The 23,005-nt window shown below is 40.7% G+C and overlaps 1 protein-coding gene across 2 annotated transcripts; it reads left to right on the forward strand.

Moving 5' to 3' along the window:
• The first annotated feature begins 9,417 nt into the window (after nucleotides 1–9,417).
• LOC147639684 (pentatricopeptide repeat-containing protein At5g39350-like) lies at nucleotides 9,418–14,040 on the forward strand. 2 transcript variants are annotated; one of them, XM_086772724.1, is made up of 3 exons: nucleotides 9,418–9,871; nucleotides 10,033–10,115; nucleotides 10,203–14,040. In XM_086772724.1, exons 1-3 carry the CDS (start codon nucleotides 9,730–9,732, stop codon nucleotides 13,344–13,346), a joined length of 3,369 nt encoding a protein of 1,122 aa, XP_086628850.1. In that variant the 5' UTR covers nucleotides 9,418–9,729; the 3' UTR covers nucleotides 13,347–14,040. The 2 variants fall into 2 exon arrangements, with proteins under 2 accessions (XP_086628850.1, XP_086628842.1); XM_086772716.1 differs by having other exon boundaries at nucleotides 9,425–9,871; nucleotides 10,033–10,113; nucleotides 10,198–14,040.
• Nucleotides 14,041–23,005: the final 8,965 nt, after the last annotated feature.

The raw sequence follows: 23,005 nt of genomic DNA on the forward strand, positions 1-23,005 counted from the left end.
CTGGTTGTGAAAGTTTGGGTGTAGTATAGTATTGCTACTACAGAGAATACAACAGTTTGTGCAGGTCAAACAAGAGTGCTATTTTTGGTAAATTTGTGTTGCAGACAAGATGTCAAATGATGGAATAAACCAGATTGTTGTTGTTGCAAAGAAGCTTGACAAGAACAACTTCCATGCTTGGAGGTTTAGATTGGCAAATTTCTTGATAAAAAAAGGTTATTCGGTAGTACTACATTGAAGGTAAACATGAGGAGGCACCAAAGATACCAAAGATTAATCCAATTGCTAGAGATATAAAAGAATTCAAGGATTGGAATCAAGGAGCAAGGAAAGTCATGTATTAGCTTTCTATTAGCATACACGACACTATAATTGGGCATATGCAGGATGCCAAGTAACCTAAGGAGGCTTGGGACAATTTGGTGAAGCTGTATGAAACTAACACCAAGGCACGAAAGATTCAGTTGAAGAATGAGCTTCATACTGTGAAGAAGAAGAAGAATTTTCAGCCTCTCACCTTGTGTGTTCTCTTCTAGGGTTTGTGTGAGTGTGTGTGTGCTTGCAAGAGCTCAAACTCTCTTCTCCCATGCATCTTTTCATGGTATCAGAGCTCACACACCATACAATGTATCATTGAGGGGGAGTGTTGAGATGCTAATGGACTAGATGTGTCAGACACATGCTAGCGGACTAGGTGCATCTAACCATAGTTGATGGACACTCCAATGTATCATTGAGGGGGAGTGTTGAGAGGCAGCAATTGTGGTTGTGCAATGCTACATTGATATGGGTGATGGGTGAGTTGTGGAACACCTCAATTAAGAGAGGGTGCTAAAAGAGATGTAATTGTCATGTTATGTGTATGTGGAAAGCACCCTAGAGGTGCAAGATATTGTGGTAAGATAAAAATGCCACATGTGATATTGTATGGTGTGTGAGTGTTGACCAAAAGAGTGGAAAAGGGAGTGCCACATGGATGATGATGTGTAAAGTGGGATAAGGCTAGAATGCCTACATCATTGTATGGTTCATTATGAATGCAATAGAAGAAGAGAACTAGTGTTGTTGTGTGTGCAATCTCTCTCTCTCTCTCTCTCTCTCTCTCTCTCTCTCTCTCTCTCTCTCTCTCTGTCACTTATGAAGTTCTTAGTGTGGTTTAATCTACCACATGATGTCAGGAGGCTTTTGAAGCAAAAGTTTAAGATGAAGGATTTGGACGAGCTGCGGTATTTCTTGGGCATAGAGGTGGTGTGATCACCTCATGGCATTTTGTTATTTGCAGAGGCAGTATGGCTTGGATATGTTGTCTAAGTATGGTATGACAGGCTGTAAGCCTATTTCAGTGCCATTGGAGCATAGCATAAAGCAATTCGCAAATACAATTGAGCTTTTGGAGGATCCCACTACATACAGGCACATAGTGGGTAGCTTGATCTACATGACCATTACTAGGCCAAACTTGAGCTATATTGTTGGACTTGTGAGTCAGTTTATGCATGCCCCTAGGGAGCCACACTTGGATGTGGCTAGACGGATTCTCAGGTACATAAAGTCCATAGTTGACTATGGACTTTTATATGAGGCTGGTATAGAGATACAATTACATGGATACACAAATGCTAATTGGGTTGGTAGTGTTACAGACAGGAGATCTACCAGTGATTTTATGTTCTCATTTAGGAATGCTGCTGTGAGTTGGAGTAGTAAGAAGTAGCCAACAATTGTCTTGTCGAGTATAGAGGCAGAGTATAGGGGTGTTGATATGGTAGCTTGTGAGGGAGATTAGTTTCAAAAGGCTACTCGGTGATATGGGTGAGCCAGTGGATAGGGCAATTGTCATTTATTGTGACAACATGAGTAGGATACAATTGGCCAGTAACCCAGTATACCATGCTAGAATGAAGCACATTGAGATGCACTATCACTTTGTGAGGGAGAAAGTTATAGTAGATGATGTAGATCTGGTATATGAGCACAAAGGATTAGGTGGCTAACATCTTCACAAAGGCATTGGGCATAGAGAAGCTCCACAAGCTTAAGAGATTACTTGGAGTGCAGTGTGTGGAGTTAAGCTCGAGGGAGAGTGATGAGATATCGAGCTCAACTAGTGCTACATTGGACATTGATGACCCGCCTGGGTGATAGCTTCTACACTTATGCCACTGGCATGGTTGGTGAGATTATGGTTGACTTTGGAGAACTAGAGGTATGGCATAGTTATAGCGTCAGCTCATATAATTGAGTTCACACTGTGGACCCACACTGTGGACCGACCATTTTGTATCTTATTGTAGGAGATTAATTTTCCTTTATGTATGTACTCTTATCTTTTAGTTATATGGTTGTAGAGAAGAGAAAAATATAGGAAAAAATTCAGCCATCCATCTCTCTCTTGTGTCTCGTTGTCTCTTGTGTGTGTGTGTGTGTGTGTGTGTGTGTGTGCTTGCAAAGGAACTCAAGCTCTCTCTCTCTCTCTCTCTCACTCTCTCACTCTCTCACTTTACTGCGGACTTTAATGACCCACGTGGGTCATAGGTTTTGCACTTATGCCACCACTTGCATGGTTGGTGAGATTATGGTTAATATGCCTCTAGTGGGATACATGCTATATGATAGCCATATTTAAATTACTCAAGTATGGCATAGTTATAACACCAGCTCATATAGTCTCACACTATGGACAACTATTATATGTCATAGTAGGAGAGTACTTTATGTCATAGTAGGAGAGTACTTTCCCTCAGTATGTACTCTTATCTCTTTAGTTTATGGTTGTAGGAGAGTACTTTCCCTTATAGTATGTAGTCATCTCTTTAGTTTATGGTTATACAGTTATCTCTTTAGTTTATGGTTGTAGAGAAGAAGATAGAAAAAAATTAAACCATCCATCTCTCTCTTGTCTTGCTCTCTATTATGTATGTGTGTTTTACTTGAAAGGAACTCAAGCTCTCCCCTACATTCCCTTTCTTGGATGTAGCTCTTCAAGAGAGAGGCACACATACGTACATGCTCAAGCACACATAAGGAGAAAAGTGAGGTATTTGCTCACATTTAGAAATTTAAAGCCTTGGTCGAGAAGGAAAAGGGCATACAAATGAAATGCTTGAGATCAGATGGTGGGGGAGAGTATTTTTCTAATGAGTTTAGTGATTTCTTGAGAAAGCAGGGAATCAAGAGATTGTTTACATGAAAGTACACTCCGCACTCCGTAAACAAAATGGAGTTACAAAAAGGAAAAATAGGGATATTGCAGAAGTGGCGAGTACCTTGATGTCTGAATATGCTATATTATTTTTGGGTAAAAGTAGAGAAATTACACTTTACATTATGAATAGGACCCCCACTACAGTTATTCATGGTATGATGCCTAAACAAAACTTTACAAGTATAAAACTAGATGTATCTCACTTAAAAGTGTTTAAATGTACTGCACATGTGCATGTTCCCGATGAAGTGTTGACAAAGTGAGAACAAAGTTACGGAATTCATAGAGGACCCTTGTTATGATGATGATGACAATGACCCCATGATGATGATAGACATGCCTAGATGTTGCATTTTGAATCTTTTCAAATTATAGTATCATTATTGGAAACAAATTTTAGATTTTGCGTATTAATGACATCATTTATAATGATCATTTTTAAAAAAATGAGTATAATTTTTTAAAATTTTTCTAATATGTTGACTTTGAATTCATTGTCATTAGTGTGTTGTATATTTGTGGGATGGTTTTTTGAGAGCTTGTGTGTTTCTGAGTTGGTTTTCTAAGAGCTTTTCTTGCCATGGAGAGCACTTCTTTTCACATTTTTGTGGGAAGTTTGGAGTGTGATCCTATTGTTTAGAATTGTACAAGGTCATTATTATATTACTAAAGTTGACGATTTTGATGGAATATTATGTCCTCACTCTGGATTGAAAGTTTTTGCAATCAAACCACAAGATGATGGTGTAGAACATCTTATACTTATTCAGTCAACTAGACCCGCTAGAGAGGAACCATGTTATATCTTTGATAAAGATATAACAACATAATACCTTATTATTCCAATAATAGGAGAGTCAAGCAACACTATAGCAAACACCCCAAAAGAAGTAATTATTGACCTGACAATAGGAGATTCTCCCACAGGTACACAACTTCAGAAGAGTGTGGTCAAATACTTATTGTCTGAGAAATCTCATGAGACGGTGTTCTTTGTAGATTGTTATTAGAAAGTGCACATATTGAGAAAGTAGAAGAGATTCCTCAAATCTATAATGGTAATGTGGCTTTTGAGTTACCGAATGTACATGATCCTTTAGTCTCTCCAATGCAAGGAATGGAGCAAGCACATGATGGCCATTTGTTGGGTGAAACCTATAGAAAGTCATGTGAAGTTTCCTAGAATTATACAAAAGAGTTCTTGTGGAGGCTTATTTGAGTGCACTTATGCCTTGTGTGGAAGCAGAACTATGAACGACACACCGACGAATACAACATCATGGATTACTAAGCTTATTGTCGTGGCTTAATTTCAATAAACTTTTATTTATAAGAGTATTTATTGGAACTTTGTAATTTTTCACATAATAGGCAAGCTCATAGAGAAACTTCCCTCTCTGGGCTTGACAACGGATGGATATGGATCACTAGATTGTTTCTACTGCAAGAACAAACCTATATATAGAAGAATGTGTAGTACTATTGTATGCTTGCTAATCCAAATATTTCAAGATTGATGATACATCAAGGGGAACATTTGCATGAGGTGCAAAGGGGCACATCAAGGTAGGCATTGCATAAGATAAGAGAATTTGTGCAAGAGGAAATTTTAGAGCTTGCTACAAGTGGTCCAAGGAAGGTACAAATGGATATCACCAAACAACTCGTATTGGATGTAGTTGTCAGGAAGCATACGAAGAATGAATCAAATATTAGCAACATGGAGTTGTCACTATTATTAGAACACATGCATCCCTAATTAAATATCAAAGGTAATGTTCTTTCCATATTAATTTTAATTGTTTGGGTAATTCTTGTGGATGAACATTCACATAGTTTGTTAAGTTGTCCAATTCTCTTGTAGATTCACGAGGATGGTGCACGCTTCTAGGATCAACAGTTTAGTGCAAGGAGCAGAGTCAAGTATCCTAGAATTGAAGAGACAATGTGCTTTTAAGTTCTTCCATGGTATTCGTTTTCCTGGGCAAGATTTGGATGAGTTAGACCGGTGTTATATGTTTAAAATGTCAACCACTACAGGGCCTACATATCAGGTTTAGATCTAGTGAATCGTATGTGTCAAACAGGAGACGAGGATTTGAGGAAGGCTTGGGTTTGTTTTTGATCACATCAAGGGTGTGCAAGGATGGACAACAATGGCTGCACATGTATATGATCCAAGGTAGAGTTTGGTCTTGTTAAGTTCTTGAAAAATTTTGATCTTATTTTTAGTACTTTTCCAATTGTCGTATGATGGCATGCAGCCTACAAGAGCTCATGACAATTGCAACTTGTGAAATGAAAGAGGAGGACACAGTGGCACAAGTGCTTTTCTGGGAGATGATTAACAATGTTATGGTCCAAAAAGACTTCTCCAAGCCAGGTTTTTTTGGCTTCATGGGGCTAATGAGGCTGGAGCCAACTAGAGGGTAGTTATGACAGTCTATAATAATGGACCAGAGAATATATTGGAAGGTCATGAGCATTCGTTATGTGCACATTATATGTGCATATACGAGGAGGCTAACCCATCCTAGGCATGTGAACATGGGAGCATGGAAACATGCTCTAGTGGAGCAAGGGGAGGTCTAACCTTGGGTTGAGGTTAGGGTCAGGCAACCAAGGGTCACACATGGAAATGGAGAGTCAAGAGTCACTTGAGGGCCCTCCTATATAATAGGGGCATGGGGCACTCTCAAGGGATGTTCTCTTGTAGAGCATTGTGTCTACTCTTTTGCCATTTCATGCTAGAGCTATGTGCTACTGGAGGTGGTATGGGACACTAAGGTATGTGTGGTACATCATTGTATTTATGTGTGCATCCTTGGGCTCGGGGGTGGTCGGGTGGATGAGTATATGCTTGGGTTTTAACACCGTTCGCGTCTTTTTCATTGGAAACAAAGCTTGAACATCCATACAGTACAATATGTAGTTAGGAATTTTCAGGTAGAGCACAAGCAACTATGTCGTCAGTGGCGTTATGCATTGAGTGAGGAAGAGGCACTTTTAAAATACAAACACATTAGATCATGGTAGATGAACGGTAAAGTCGCTTATGTAAACTTACCATTTATGGATTGTTGGCTTAGTTGGTGGCATACTAGATATCCCCATTGGAGGATACATCTTGTAGGGGTAAGTATTATTTTCTTGGTTCTCAAAAAAATAGCTTGTATCTTGATTCTAAATTGTCAACTTAACTACCTGGTTATAGAATACGGTTGGAGGATGCGATTAACTTAGTTTCCTATTGTAGGATGTCAATGTCCTTGATCTTCAAGGCACAATCATTCACAAACATATTTTTCTTCTCCATAGTATGAATCTCATTCTTCAACTGAATCTTTCATGCCTTGGTGTTAGTTTCATATAGCTTCACCAAGGTGTCCCATGCCTCCTTAGATGACTTGGCATCCTGTATATGCCCAATCATAGTGTCCTGTATGCTAATAGAAAGCCAATACATGACTTTCCTTGCTCCTTGAATTCCTTTACATCTACAGCAGTTGGATTAACCTCCGGTAACTCTGGTGCCTCCTCATGTTCACCTTCAATGTCATCCCAGTAACATTTTCCCATCAGGAAATTTGTCAGTCTAAACCTCCAAGCACATAAGTTGTTCTTGTCAAGCTTCTCTACAACAATCTGGTTTATCCATCATTCAACATCTTATTTGCAACACAAATTTACCAAAAACAACACTCTTGTTTGACCTGCACAAACTGTTGTATTCTTTGCACAGCGGTACTATACTGCACCCAAACTGTCACAACCATGACCTCAATTTACATACATACACCCAATGGCAACTTCAAGACTTCTTTACAAAACACACAGTGTTTGCACAACTAATCGCCCTTCCTGCAGTTCCAAAAATAGAGTTTTATAGAGAATGGAAACTTACCTCCAATGCCCGTGAACGCTTGCGAACTAAAAAACGGAGGTCCAGACGCGCCCAAAACGTATTTTTAGCCCAGAAAGTATCGTCCAATAGACAAAATAGTTGTACTGTAGATCTACTCTCGTGAAGAAAGCTCCTCAATCGGAGTTCGTTTGCCATTTCATTAGCATGTTTGCTTGATGATGCATAGTTATCTTACTGTAACTTTCTACTTTTGGTATCATTTTGCTTTCTATAGTATTCATTTGCTATGTGTCTTGGTTTGCTATAATAATAAAACTCTATGCTATTTGCACTTTAATATCCTTTCCTACCACCTCGGCCTTTGTGGCTCTGCCAACCTTTAGAGTGGCCTCTTTCACCTGTTCGTACATTTAATTCCTATTGTTGTTGTTGTTTCCCATGATTTCTATTTCCAAAATGGCATCCCTCTCTAACTCTAGATAATGATCTCTCTTTACCTCTACCTGTATCTAGAATGGAAGGCCTGCTCATTTGAATTTCTAGAGGATGAATCTCCCCCAATATTTATCTCCTTATATGGATGAGAAGAGCAATCAATTCCTGAAAATCAGGAAAGTTCTTTCGAACTCCAATGGAGGTATGAAACTGATTGTATTCTTTTCCAAGACCATTCAAGGTCACAGGCGCCATATCATTATCATTTACTAGAGATCCAATAGATGCAAGGGTATCTGGAAGCCCTTTGACCTTCACTAAGTAATCATTTATAATCAGCTTTTCTTTGGTCACATTATGCAGCTCCTGTTTTAGCTGCATCTTTTGGGCTTGGGTGTTTGTGCACTATACATCTTCACCAAGGTGTCCCAACCCTCTTACGCGTTTGTGCTATATACACAATCATAGAATCTGTCACATTGATAGACAACTAGTATAACACCTTTTTGGCTCTTTCATGCCATGCTTTATTTGCATGTACCTGCTCTATGGGGTTAGATTTTCTTTAACAATCTTCGGCTCCTTTTCATCACCTGTGATAAAATCTCCCAATGTCCTTTTCCTATGAGGAAATTGGTCATCTTGAGCTTCCATGCCTTCTTGTCTAGGTTCTTGCTCATAGTCTCTTGATAGACTCTATTAGACATCTTTACTTGCAACAAATTACTAAACAAAAACCTTTTGCACTTGCAGTAAATATGTAACCTTCAACGAAACGATACTGTAAACCTGTTATAATGCCACTGTATGTCAACTAGTCACATAAACATACATCCACCAACACCTATAATACTTAGATTCTCTGCACAGACTTTATTGCAACTGAATTTGTGCTGTAACGTTGCTTTGACAAGAAATTGAGTATATACAGTCACAATCAACACTTTCACACAGTGCATGCGAAACCAAAAACAAAGCCAAAACGGGACCCAAAACACGCCCAAATCGTGTCGAAACGTGTATAAAGTCAGTTAACGTAGCTAATTACACATACTGTGAACCCAACTATATGAGCTACCGCCATAACTATGCCGCCATACTCTAGTAATCTAAATATGGCTATTACATAGCTTAGGCATATCAACCATAATCTCACCAATCGTACAAGTGGCATAAGTATGGAAGCTATCACCCAAGCATATTATCAATGCCATAGCACTAGTTGAGCTCGATATCTCAACAACATGTGCATATGCCAAACAACCAATAATACGCATGTGTTCGACTTTAGGTTTTTTATTCAATCAAATCTCACAAGGAATGATAGTCTTCAAAGTTATATGCTTAGAAGCACTACTATCAAGAAACCAATTGTCAGAGATAGTGAGACATGCATCCTCTTCAAGATTATAATTGCAAATAGCCATTACAATCTATTAATTAATTTTTTTCAGTGGTGCATATTCACTCAAACCTATTAATTAATTTTTTTTGGTGGTGCATATTCACTCAAACCTTAGACTTTAAAAGGTTTGTACCTTAGACTTTATAAGGTTACAAACCTTTTAAAGTCTATGGTTACAAAATTTATATTTTCTATCACCAAAGCTTTAATTAATACATACCCTATACCTTAGGGTGTCCCTCTCTCCGTCCAAGTGAAAAAGAATGGGCCCTCTTGCCTTTTTAAAGAAAATGGTGAGCCCAAAAAAAGAACGATTATGGAGGACATCATGAGCCCAAAAAACGAAACAACCTCTAAAAATAGAAAGTAATGGAGGCTAACATAGATTTTAAAAAAAGTAAAAATAGAAAGCATGTGGACCCAACACCATTTCTATTTTTGACCTTACAAAAAAACAAAAAAACCTTAATAAACATTACAAATATTGGTGAGTTGAACCCAAGGTTTGTACACACCAATTAATTAATTAATCAAAAAAACGTTTTGGGTGCATTCTTCTCTGATTTTGGCCATTACAAAATTTTGGTGAGGTGAACCCAAGGTTTGTACACACCAATTAATTAATTAATTTAAAAAAACGTTTTGGGTGCATTCTTCTCTGATTTTGGCGATAACAGACTCAGCGCCTTCGGACGTCTGATCTTCATCAACGTGAGGTAATGGTATATTGAAAAGTTGAGCCGGCTGATGAGAAGCGCAGACCCTGCTCACTCTCTAGGTAGCCGTAACACGTATTGAAATTCTTCGTTTTGCATCGGTATGGAGGGTATTCTGAGTAGCATGTCATGCTCCGCATTCTGCTCTTCTCCTGCGGGGTTTTGTGGCTGCAATCTAGGGTTTTGGAGTTCTTCTCACATGCAACGGCCGCCCGAGAAAGCCATGCAGTCCTTTCCTCCATCAGGTGAGTAGGTATGCATAAGAAGATAGATGTAATTATGTAGTGCAGAAGACCTCCTACATTTTTATTTGTTGGGGTTTTGTTTTTGGGTTTTTGGCCGGGGCGGGGGTTGGGTGGTTTTGGGGGTGGGGTTGGGGTTCGGAGCGGGGGCGGGTTTTGAATAGGTAGTTCAAGACCAAGCTTCGAGCGCCAATGGAAGGATTACCTTGCACATCCCTCCCGATCGTGGGACAACCAAAAGAGTAAAGTAAGTGGGCGCGACGTTCTCACACAGAAGGTTGCAGCAAGCTGCTGTTTAGATTGAGGCTGAGCCTTGTTCTTGTGACTCCAACAGACAAATCCAAAGGCCCCAGATTTTGAGCATAAGGTTAGCAAGGAGTCGATTTGGATGGATAGTTGCAACAATTCAAGCTGGTTTAAAGAAATGCCCCAGACAACAAAAGAAGACTCTTCTGCCAGATTGCCCAAAGCAGTCTTGCCAGGCGAGACGAATCGCAACATTAGCAACATCAACATCAACAACAGTGAGGACAATGGTGGTGGTTGGGAGATGCTTAACTTAGAGGATACACTTGCTTCTCTGGAAGAAGGGATACTTCCCCAGCCTTCAGTTGAGAACCTTGTATGCATCGTCCATAAGTGCACAAAAGAAAAAAATCTAGCCTATTCTCTGCGCTTGTATACCTACATGTGCAAAAGTGGGCTGGAAGCTCATAGATCACTCGGGGACTACCTAGTCTCCATGTGGGTGGAAGTTGGAAGCATGTGCAATGCTCAGAAGGTTTTTGACAGGTTGGTGTCCAGGACCGAGGGTTCTTGGAATTCTCTCTTGAATGGTTACATCAAATGTGGAGAGTCACGTCATGCTCTTACACTGTACCACAGAATGCAAGAGGATTCTCTACATCCCAATGGGCGTACTTTAGTTGCCTTATTGAAGGCTTGCGCTAAGCTGAAAGACCTTGAAAAAGGCTCTGAAATACATGCTGAGATTGTCAAGAAGGGGTCGTTCAAAACAGACCTTTTTGTTGGCAGCACATTGATCGATATGTATGCCAAATGTGGCTCACTTGCAAAAGCGCAGGAAGTGTTTGACATGCTTCCAGTTCGAGACGTAGTCGCATGGACTGCACTGATTGGAGGATATGCGCAACATGAGCGTGGTGCAGAAGCACTGAAGTGTTTTGAACAGATGCAACTTGAGGGGGTGTCTCCAAATGCTGTCACGTTTGCTTGTAGCTTGAAAGCCTGTGGCAGCATTGGAGCCACTGAAAAAGGCAAAGAAATACATGCTGAGATTGACAGAAAGGAATTGTTGAGAACAAACCAATTTGTTGGCAATGCACTGGTTGATATGTATGCAAAATGTGGCATCCTAGCGAAAGCACGGGAAGTGTTTAACAAGCTTCCGGTTCGTGATGTTGTCTCATGGACCACACTAATTGCAGGTTATGCTAAACATGACCGTGGCGAGGAAGCACTGAACTGTTTCAAACAGATGCAACTTGAGGGTGTCCATCCAGATGCTGCCACATTCGTTTGTATCCTGAAAGCCTGTGGCAGCATTGGAGCCATAAACAAAGGCAGAGATGTGCATGCTGAGATTGCCAGAAAGGGCTTGTTGAAAGGAAACCTTCTTATTGGCAGTGCATTGGTTGATATGTATGCCAAATGTGGTGTGCTAGCAAAAGCACAGGAAGTCTTTCAAAAGCTTCCGGTTCGTGATGTAGTTTCATGGAATGCACTGATTGCAGGATATGCACAACATGAGTGTGGTGAGGAAGCACTGAACTGTTTAGAACAGATGCAACGTGAAGGTGTCTCACCAAATGCTGTCACGTATGCTTGCAGCCTGAAAGCCTGTGGCAGCATTAGAGCCACAGTTAAGGGCAAAGAAATACATGCTGAGATTTCCAGAAAGGGGTTGTTGGAAAGAGACCTTGTCCTTGGCAACGCATTGATTGATATGTACACCAAATGTGGCATCCTTGCAAAAGCACAGGAAGTGTTTGACAAGCTTTTGGTTCGTGATGTAGTGTCATGGAATATACTTATTGCAGGATGTGCTCAACATGAGTGTGGTGAGGAAGCACTGAACTGTTTCGAACAGATGCAACTTGAAGGTGTCTCCCCAGATGCTTTCTCGTTTGCTTGCAGCCTGAAAGCCTGTGGAAGCATAGGAGCCACAGACAAGGGAAGAGAGATACATGCTGAAATTGCCAAAAAGGGGTTGCTGGAAAGCAATCATGTTGTTGGCAATGCATTGGTCGATATGTATGCCAAATGTGGCTTGCTTGCAAAAGCACAGGAAGTGTTTGATAAGCTTTATGTACGTGATGTTGTCTCATGGACCGCATTAATTGGAGGTTACGTCGAGCACGAGTGTGGTGAGCAAGCACTGAACTGTTTTAAACAGATGCAACTTGAGGGGGTGTCTCCAAATGCTATTACGTTCGCTTGCAGCTTGAAAGCGTGTGGCAGCACTGGAGCCACAGACAAGGGCAGAGAAATACACGCTGAGATTGACAGAAAAGGGTTGTTGGAAAGAGACTTTGTTCTTGGTAGCATGTTGGTCGATATGTACGCGAAAAATGGCTTTCTGGCAAAAGCACAGGAGGTGTTTGACAAGCTTCCAGTTTGTGATGTAGTCTCATGGACTGCACTGATTGCAGGTTATACTGAGCACGAGCATGGTGAGAAAGCACTGAGCTGTTTCAAACAGATGCAACTTGACGGTGTCTCTCCAAATGCTTTCACGTTTGCGTGCAGCTTGAAAGCCTGTGGCAGCATCGGAGCCACAGACAAGGGCAGAGAAATACACAGTGACATTGAAAGAAAAGGTTTGTCTGAAACCAATCTTGTTGTTGGCACTGCGTTGGTCGATATGTATGCTAAATGTGGCTTGCTTGTGGAAGCACAGGATGTGTTTGACAAGCTTCTAGTTCGAGACATAGTCTCGTGGAACTCACTGATCACAGGATATGCCCAAATAGGGAAAATTGAAATTGTTCTCCGTATCTTTGAGAGAATGAGAGATGAAGGCAATGAGCCAGATCAGGTCACATTCCTCAGTGTTCTTAATGCCTGCAGTCATGCAGGTCTGGTAGATGAGGGCCAGACATATTTTGAGGCTATGAGTAAAGACTATGGCATCACTCCGATGCTAGAGCACCACACTTGCGTGATTGATCTCCTTGGCCGGGTAGGCCAATTAGACAAGGTGGTAGCAATGATGATGAAATCACCGTTCCACACTAGTATTGTGATGTGGCTTACTGTTTTGGGTGCTTGTCGAAAGTGGGCCAATGTGGAGCTTGGAAGACAGGCTTTTGAACAGGCAGTGAGATTGGATGAAAAGGATGCTGCCGCTTATGTTTGTATGTATAACATCTATGCAGATGCTGACATGCAGGAGGATGCAAAGAAGGTGGAGGGAATGAGAAGTATCGAAGAAGCCAGGACACTGTTAATAGACTGATGCTGGTGGGATTTTGCATTCATTGTTGGTTGGGGATAAAAACTTCCCTAAATAGTTTTTTTAAATGCAAAGCCCGGAGAGCTTTTTCTCAAAATGTTTGAGCAAGGTGTGATGCGCCTGCAGGCTAACCCGATAGCATGACATGGGCATTGGACAGCAGCAGAGTGCCAGCCGTGTGTAGAATGGTTGGGCAGGTCTGCGGCATGTTGGGCAAGGCAGAAGCAGGTCGTGCACCAGTGTGGGAAGCTCTCTGGGCAGGTACAGCAGGTTTGGGCCCTGGCCAGGGGTGCCCTTATGTGGACAGTCTGTCAATATTTTAAGGTTAATCATTGGGCTTCTGCTAATCGGCTAGCCCATGGGGCCTAAAAGAATCATCAGTCAAACAGCCGCCGCCTTCATCAGTCAAGCAGCCAAGAGAAGGCAGGATTGAACAGCAGGCAGCAGGCAGCGATTGACAGAAGCAACGTTCTTCTTCAACGTGGCTTACTTCTGCAGTGATCACCTTTTGGGAAGTTATCTTGCATTTACTGTACTTCTTCAACTTGGGTTACATCTGCAGTGATCACCTTTTGGGAAATTATCTTACGTTTGATAATCTTTGTAAACTGGTATAGATTACAGAAGTCGCTTGTGCTTGAATTGTGTTTGCGCAAGCCTTCTGCTGTTTGTGTCTCTCTGCCAACAAATTCAATTTGTAGCCCTAGTAGTACTAACAGTTGGTATTAGAGCTTAGGATAACTGCATAATTTTTCTTTCCCAGCATCTCGTGTTAGTTGCTTGCCTAATTAGATCATACTTAGGGGAATACCGTCAGGCTTTGGAAAGAGTTGATTTTGAGTATCTCAATGATTCCACGTTCTTAGTTCTCTGTCATCATGGCCATAGAAGGATGATGGCTGACGGCTGCATTTTTCCGCATGATGTTGGAGCAGATGCCCACTTTGGCTTGCCTTCGGCAGGAGGTTTCTACGCAGATAGCCAATCCAAGAGACTCCGGACGTCTCCTCCATTGCTAATTGGAATGCCATATCCAATTCGGGGAGCACTCTGCGCATCAAGAGTGTCGCAAAAAAAAAAAAAAAAAGGGTGCCCATGCCCTATCTTTGGTTCTTCGTGGTGAATATACAGGGATCCATGCCACGAGAGGAGTGGAACTAATTGTTGAAGTGGCTGAATTATGTAAAGTCCCAACGTCATAGATCACGTGTGGTCAAATTTTCAAACGTAGTTGGAGGTCTAGAGAGACATAGCTCCTAATAAGCACCCCCAACCTTTTTATTTATTTATTTATTTAATTTAGGTTGTTTCTTTTAACCTTAGATATGAACGCCGTTTTCTCTTCAAAAAGATGTGGCATGTGCCGTTTTCTCTCAACAACACATGGAATGCACCTTCTTCAACAACACGTGGCATGCGCCGTTCTCTTTGCATGTTTATGCGTAACAACACGTGCATGCGTCGTTATCTCTGTGATATTACTTCCTCCTCCCACCTTCCTGTTACCTACGTTTTGTAGGTTGTTACTTGTGTTTCGCATGTTGTTACTTGTGATTCTTTGCCATTCTCTACCTTTTGTCGTTCTAGAAGGTCTTGGATACCGACAGCTGCATATGTTGCCATAGTATGGTATGGTTGTTTATCCTCTTTTTGTCTGTGATGATACCTCCTTCCCCCATCTTCCTGTTACCTTTGTTTTGCAGGTTGTTACTTGAATTGTGCATATTGTTACTTGTGCACCTTCCGTTGTTCTGGAAGGTCCTGGATACCGATAGCTGCCTACGTTGCCGCTATTCTGAGTATGGTATGGTTTATCATGCTGTTAGTTGCGTTTTGCATCTTTTGGAAGCATCGTATGTCGTGGATGCTTCGTATGCAAGCGATCCTTCTCCCACCTTTCCTGGATTCACGACAGGTGCATCCCGTTCTCCCACCTTCTATTGTTCTGGAAGCTCCTGGTTGCCGCTATTCTCAGTATGTTATGCTATATTTTCAGTATGGTATGACCATGTGAATACGCTATCCGTGTCTGTGCATGATTGGTGTAGTGTAGTATTTAAGAACCTGTTCCGTCTGCTGTGTCTCTCAGTATTCTGCCATGCCTCCAAAACGAAAGGCTTTTGATGATATTAGTAATATTATGATGGTAGATCGGCGTCCATCTTTTGTGCTTGTTTGTGATGAAGGGGTACCGTCCTCCTCCACTGTACCTTGTGCTTTTCCTCGAATAATCACCCCTCCCGAAGGTCCCCATATTGTGCGTAGCCTCTGCGCAGTGAAGAGCAAAGCACGATCATCCGGTAATTTTCAACATATTTTTCTCTGATGTTTGTTATGTCAATGTTGGCTTGCTTATTTGGACATATACATACTGAACAATTGTTGGATTCATGCAGATTATCTTTTCTTCTAGTTGTAATCTCTGATTACATAAAAGGGACATTGGGCGTGTTTATTTCATTATATTAAATACAATACTTTTTCATGCTAATTTCTCATATCGCATGTTATGCGTGTTTACTGTAAAAAAACAATTAAAAAAGTTTATTTTTCATTTTATTAAATACGATGTACTTCTTCATGGTTCCCTTTTTTTGGGAATTATTTTGATTAGTTTTTACTTTCAATCGTGCAAGTCTATTATATCTAAGCTTAATAGAACCAATAAATAAATTATCACTGAGACGTAAAAATTTAGACATTCGGCGTGTTTTTTTTGATTAACAGTTGTAATGTTTTTAACGTTTTTTGTTTTACAATAATTGTATGATAAACATAGGGCGTTCTTTATATGGATTCACTTTTCTTCTTAATTTCTTTTAAATGATACGTTAAAAGAATTGAAAATGCCTGTCTAATAGTCTGTTTTTTAATGAATTTTTATTTTTTAAATTTTAAATGTGTCATTTTGAAAGAATTACCTTAGAAGATTTGATTTTCCCTATCTAGAAGTAATAGTCTATTTTTTATGAATTATTAATCTCTTTTTAAAAAGATGATGCATTTTGAAAGAATTATTCGGTATATTTCTTTACGAGCAATTCACATTAAAAATGTGAAATAATGAGCAAATAATAATCAATCTAAAATACTGTAACAAAATAATGATAATCAATTTAGGCAATCGGTTCAATAAACAAATGCAAATTTTAACTTTTCTGATGTTTTTTTGAATCACACGTGTATTTTCTTCATATATTGTGTGATTCAAATAAACATCGCAAACGTTGGGCGTGCTTATTTTCTTGATGTACGCAGAAAGAAAATTGTTATTTTTAAAATAGATTTAAAGTTTAGATTTTTACTCTCTTATATTCTGTATCTTTTTTTGAAGGTTCAAGCAAAACTAGATGACAAAGGAAAAAAAACCAATACATAATGAGAGAAATGTAGATTCTGAACCTTCGGTGCACAAAATCCCATCTTTCGCAAAAAAAAATAAAATCAGACTCTTTGAACTATCTGTAACGATTGCTATAGGGAGCAGAGATATCATCTTTTTACCTTTGAGAAAGGAGGGACATTAAATCATTTGCACTTTCAAATGGTGGCTAGTTTAATGGCGTCGTCTCTCATAAGCATAGGGAAAACAATAAAAAGATATTTAGGGTGGGATATGTTTAAACCTAAGGGAGCACTTGTCATGTGTAAAGGCCTTAGACAGGTTAAGATGCATACCCTAGAAGGAATGGTGGGTTATTGCATGAAAGATTTGCATAAGCCACACTTTAGATTTTTCTCTTATAATATATCTACAGAAGAGATTCCTAGAGGAAGACAGCTTTATGCATTATATGGGCAGGCAGAACTAGAATAAAGTGTGCTTATCACTTGTCAATCTTTTTGAAAGAGCATACGTCTACATGGATAATTATGTGGCTAATAAAATAGGTGCATCTTTGCAAAACACTCTTCTTAAAATGATTCGTATTGGAAAGTACTACCCGTCAGCCTCTTGGATAATTCCAAAAACAGGGTCGGGTATGAACAAGCAATCTGGAAAGTGATGAAATTATGTGGCTAATAAAATAGGTGCATCTTTGCAAAACACTCTTCTTAAAATGATTCGTATTGGAAAGTACTACCCGTCAGCCTCTTGGATAATTCCAAAAACAGGTGCATCTTTGCAAAACACTCTTCTTAAAATGATTCGTATTGGAAAGTACTACCCGTCAGCCTCTTGGATAATTCCAAAAACAGGGTCGGGTATGAGCAAGCAATCTGGAAAGTGATGAAATTGCCGCATTTGACTCAATGCATAGATATAGAAGAGATCTTCTTTCTCGACACTCCTCCTGCCAGGTACTTCGAACCTATGAATGCAAGACAAAATGGAGATTACGAAGAAGAGGACAATGCCGATGCCGATGATACTGATGAAGACAACAATACAGAGCCGGGAACCAAATCAAACCTAATAGTTGTTGATGATGATCAACAACCACAATCACCACATGAGTACAATACATCTTATTCATATGTATTGGAGAGAGCGTACAAATTCAAAAAAGCTATTGTAGAAGGTGACGAATTTGTGCCTCTCTCTCCAGAAATCTGCAAGTATGTTGGCTTGACAGAAGAAGAAGAAGCTTGTTTTGTATAGTGTAAATCTTATCTTTGCAGGCTTTGTTGGTTTGATAGAGGACATAGCCTTTTTCGCTTTGTTATATTATTTTTTCCCAAATGTAAATACAACTATTTTTTCTTCAGATAAATCATGTACACTTTTTGCAATTTCAACACTTATGTTCTTGTTTATTTCCTTTTTATTTGTCACAGACTTTATTCTAAATTTTTGGGGTTGATTACTGCGAACTTTAATATTTTCTTTGGATAAAAAATCTATGAAAATTATTTCTTAGATTTAACTTGTTTAATATTTCAAACCTTAAAGAAGTGTTAGCTTCTTTAAGGTTTGAAAAAAGTATACATTAAGAAAAAAATAAATTAATAGCGTAGAGTGAATATACATCAAGAAAAAAAGTGCTATGTCCAAGTACTGCATCAATAATTTGACTTGTATATATCGGTCTCCTATTAATAAGCAGGAGCCATAAATATCCATTTGCCTTTAATGATCACTAGACCTCCCCATAGATGTCCAATCTGATTGGAGTATGCACAGGAGCATACACAAAAGAGAGAGAGAGAGAGAGAGAGAGAGAGAGAGAGAGAGAGAGAGAGAGAGAGAGAGAGATTGTTGACAAGATCACCTTTATTGATAAAGAACAATGGTGATATAGCTAGCAACATGGCATTGCAATTTGTGCTTGTGAATTGGATGAATAAACAAGAGGGGAGCCTTTATATAAGGAGGCAAGAAGTTGGCCGATCACCATGAGCTGGCCGGCCGACAGGCAGCCCATGACCCATAAAACATGTTAAAATACATATGCGCCGAATAAAAGGTCCAGTTCCACATCATAGAGATGCACAAAATTCTAACACCCCCTTTGCAGCTCATAGTGTGCAAAAGTTTGAACAAGATAAGCTAATGAAGATGCAACCATGGACACTCTAGTATTGCGTAGTACCAGATACACCTTAGAAAGAGCACTTGCCAACCCGACTCCTCGAAACAAAATGCCACCTTCTTGAACAACAAAGAAATCTGCTTGGCTTCAAAGTCCCACACCAGTGTTGTGCAGTGAAGTGCAAGTATAGAGAATGATGAGCTATCAGACAAACCACACCCATAATCCCCAAACAGTGGATTGTGAACGCATCACTTCCAAAAAACCTCGAATAATGAACTCGGAACACGCCAAAGTTGACCTTGTCTTGCCAGATTCTAATGCTTGGAATTTCAACTCACGGTTTCCATGCACCAGAAAAATGGAGCTGCTAACAGTCCCCTCTCCCACCCACAAACCTCCTTTGGCTAGAAGCACATGGGGGGAAACAATCTGTATAACTAGAGAAGAACACCATCCCGGTCCTCTTGGGCCACCCTAGGAGCCTAGACGAGTCACTAGACATATCTGCCAAGGCAGTCGGTGTAGTGACAGCATCACGAGTGTCTAGTCATCAAGACATGCTGGATCCAAGAATAAGCAGGTTGGCAACATGACAGTCGAGGAACTTAGTAATGCAGGTAAAGGTCACGGATGGGAGAGAACCATCAAGGAATGCCCATCTCTATCCCCCCCCCCCCCCCGGAGAGAGTTTATTTGATGCTCTGTTTGTAGACAAAATCGCATGAGCACTAAATGCCCTCATCTAAGACCAAGGCAATTACTTTACTATGCTCACTGCTGTTAGAGACTAGGGAACCATGACACTACCATGTGCAGATATCTAAGGATCCAACCTCTAGCACAACTCTACCAGCACCCAGAGTGCCTCTAACCTTACCATCCCCTCCAATGCAAACCAATGCGTCTACAAAGCAGCGGAATACATCCTATTTACCAAGGGGGGTGTTCAAAATGCAGGACATGTCACCATTATCACCACCCGTCCTACCGCCACAGCTTCCATAGGCCTCGATCAACTAGGTGTTGATCGAGGAACCCTTGGAAGAGGGAGAAGTCATGCGCAAGGTAGAAGTCAATAATGACTACTACGAGGAGTCCACGGAGATCACATTGGAGTACTATATCTTACAAAATAGCATGCCATTACTAGTGTTTTAAACCACGGTACAATGGAAAGGAAAAGTCATAAACTCAACTATAAGAAGGGGACCCATACAATGTTTCTATTGTAATGGAACTCATCGAGTAGTGGAGTGTCCTCTAAAGAATGTGGCTAATGCTGGCCAAACCCAACCAATCGCAGCGCAGACCGTCATGCCAGCACTTTCATGTGTTAAGTGTGGTGTTGATCATTTGATCAAGGAGTGCCCATATCGTGTGAATGGCTTTGCTTCTACTTCTAACCCTGCCACCACAGGACCATAAGTGTGTAGCCCAGAAACATCACGCCATTGAATGTCCTGAGACACATGCCCAAGTGAAACATGTGGACAAAGGAAAAAACCCAGGAGGTGTTACAACTTCTAAGATGGGAAGACTGAGAAGAGTGAAAAAAGTGGGCAAGGGTGATACCATGGTCATAATTCATGATGGATCTGAGGAAGATACCATTGACATTGGATCCACCCAATCAAAGGAAGGAAATGACCAAGTGTGCCAAAACCAAATGAGCAACCAAAAGAGAGACCAGCAACCCCCAAAGGTGTTGGAGAATATCCTAATGCTAAAGAAGAAATAAGTAAGCTTGAGGAGGCTAAGGCCCTTGTTGAGGAATGTCAATGAAGCCATGAAGCCAAATTGAGGGCTAACAAGGCTAGGGATACAGTGTATCCACGAAATGAGCTGTTAAAAGAAAGGAAGTTGGATGTTCCTACTCCAATTCCAGAAGAGTCCAAAGAAGGGACTCATAGTGACCTCATGGCAGGAATGTTTGAGGAGGTAGCTCAAGATTTGTCGATTTATTCATTCCCTAGGGTTGAATATGCGACAAACACGTGGAAGGATCCCTCACTTGCCAGAGAACCTAGAGACATAGGTAGTCTCACAGGCCATATTGCCCAAAACTGCCAAAATGCTACTAGGACCATTGCTACACAACACGCCGGCATTGTGGGCAGATGTCATGGACTGGGTAGAAGGAAGAATGAATCCAATGTCCAATACATAAGAGAGTCAATCACCTCTAGCAGAAAAGAACCTAGCACTTGAGGAAGGGGGAGCACCCATATTCATTAAAATACTTGTCAACCAATTGGGCCGGTATTATGAGAGTGATGACACAAATGCCACAATCCCAATCCACTATAACGGGTAACAAGCACTTGCTATCCTGGATGGAGGTGCGGGTTTGAGCATCACCAAGAGATGTTGGGAGAACTGGGGAAAACTAGAATTAGAAAGGGTGGATCTAATTGTCAAGATGGCGGATGGGACATCTTCAAGACCTATGGGCTATTGAAAAACGTTCGGCTTAAGGTCTTTTCATTCCATTACCATCATACATTTTTTGTAATGGACTTTCTTCACTAGCCAGATTCTTACGATATTATCTTAGGTAGACTCTTCATGAGGGAAGCTAAGGTGGTGCACGATTGGGCTTTAGACCAAGTGTATATTCGAAGGGATTTGCAAATCCTAAAAATTGATATCCATACATGGAAAGAAGGCACACCCCATGGAAAGAAGGCACACCCCATGGAAGGGCAATTGTTTGGAGATGATTCAGCCATCATAGAACGAACCACATCCTTGAAATTCTGTCAACCAGTTAGGGAGAATTCACGGGAGCAGGAAGAGGCAGAAATGTACGCATTGCTTCCACCTCCGAACTTTAGTGAAAATTGGATGCATGTACTGGCTACCATAGATACCATAGATGTGTTGCCCCCCAAAGGAACCAAATACATTGAATCGAAAACCATTCCCACCACCTCAATGCACATGGTAGATGTGCAATTAAGAGAAGAGGAAACAGAATAAGAAGCCTCCAGAAGAGTCAAGACCGCAACGTCGCAACTGTACCCAACGCCTTAGGAAGTGGAGAAAACAAAAGAGGTATATTGCTCGATGAAATGCCATGTTACATAGTAAACCTACGAGCGCCCAGTGGCTAAGATATCTCGAAGTCACTAAGGTGCACGAGGAGTTTTCTAAGAACTGGGGTGAGGAATTGAGTAAGATAACCTTGGCTAGAAAACAAGAGGAGAAAGCCACGCTTCAAGAGCCTAATAAGCATAAATTGACCAAGGCAAGCTGAAGAAAATGAAATAAAGCTCCGGCTGAAGTCGCGCGAGGCAAAGAAGGTGATGGCTAGGATGATAGAAGATGATGAGGACAACAAGCCAATCCTGCTCTCAGTGCTGTCGGACCATTTCAAAACCTACACCATTGATGAATGATGAAAGTGGTCCAATTGAAGGCCAAAAGAGAAGCAAAATGGCCAATCCATGCGGAAGTTAAGGAGGTAGACATTGCAGAGCCAAGGGAGGATACCAACCCTGTGCATATTGCTAAAGACTTAACTGTTGTTGAAAGAAGAAGAACTCATTGCTTTCCTCAAAGAGTTAAAGGATTGTTTTACTTGGAAATACACGAAAATGAAGGGTGTACCACCCGAGGTGGTTCAACACACCATCCCGATCATGGAAGGATCGAGACCATCCAAGAAAAACCGGTTCACATGAATCCAAAATATGTGGCAATTGTAAAGGAGGAAATTGATAAACTCATTTGCTGTGGATTTCATCTATGAGATTGAGCACATATATTGGCTTTCACCACTCGTGATTGTGCCAAAAAATAATGGAAAGCTAAGAGTTTGTGTTGATCTCAAGAAGGTCAATGCAGCCACCAGGAAAGACCACTACCCAGTGTCATACATAGAATATGTGTTAGAACGGGTAGTAGGTGAGGAAGCCTACAACTTCTTAGATGGGTTTTGACGCCCACGGCATTTTAAAAAAAAGGAGGGTGACAAGGATCACCTAGATCCAAGCAAGTGCGTATAAGGTAAAGGGGTATGCATTTCACGTGGTGAAATATGTTCATTCGTTTCATGTGTACACTTCTATTCCTCTGAATGCATAGCATGTGGCCTTGGAGTGTTTGAGCATATAGGAATCCATAGGGTATCACATGAGGAAATGAGGCTATTTTACATCGTGAACTGCTCAAGGCTACTTCACG

The sequence above is a fragment of the Cibotium barometz genome, chromosome 3 (genome assembly GCF_041138505.1).
Source record: "Cibotium barometz isolate CiBa-2024 chromosome 3, ASM4113850v1, whole genome shotgun sequence".
NCBI classification, from domain to species: domain Eukaryota; kingdom Viridiplantae; phylum Streptophyta; class Polypodiopsida; order Cyatheales; family Cibotiaceae; genus Cibotium; species Cibotium barometz.

Coding starts and splice junctions, on each gene's coding strand:
- LOC147639684 (XM_086772716.1), top strand. CDS start 9,730: ATGGAGGGTATTCTGAGTAGCATGTCATGCTCCGCATTCTGCTCTTCT. Junction 9,872..10,032: donor GCAGTCCTTTCCTCCATCAG/GTGAGTAGGTAT, acceptor GGTTTTGAATAG/GTAGTTCAAGACCAAGCTTC. Junction 10,114..10,197: donor GTGGGACAACCAAAAGAGTA/AAGTAAGTGGGC, acceptor TCTTGTGACTCC/AACAGACAAATCCAAAGGCC.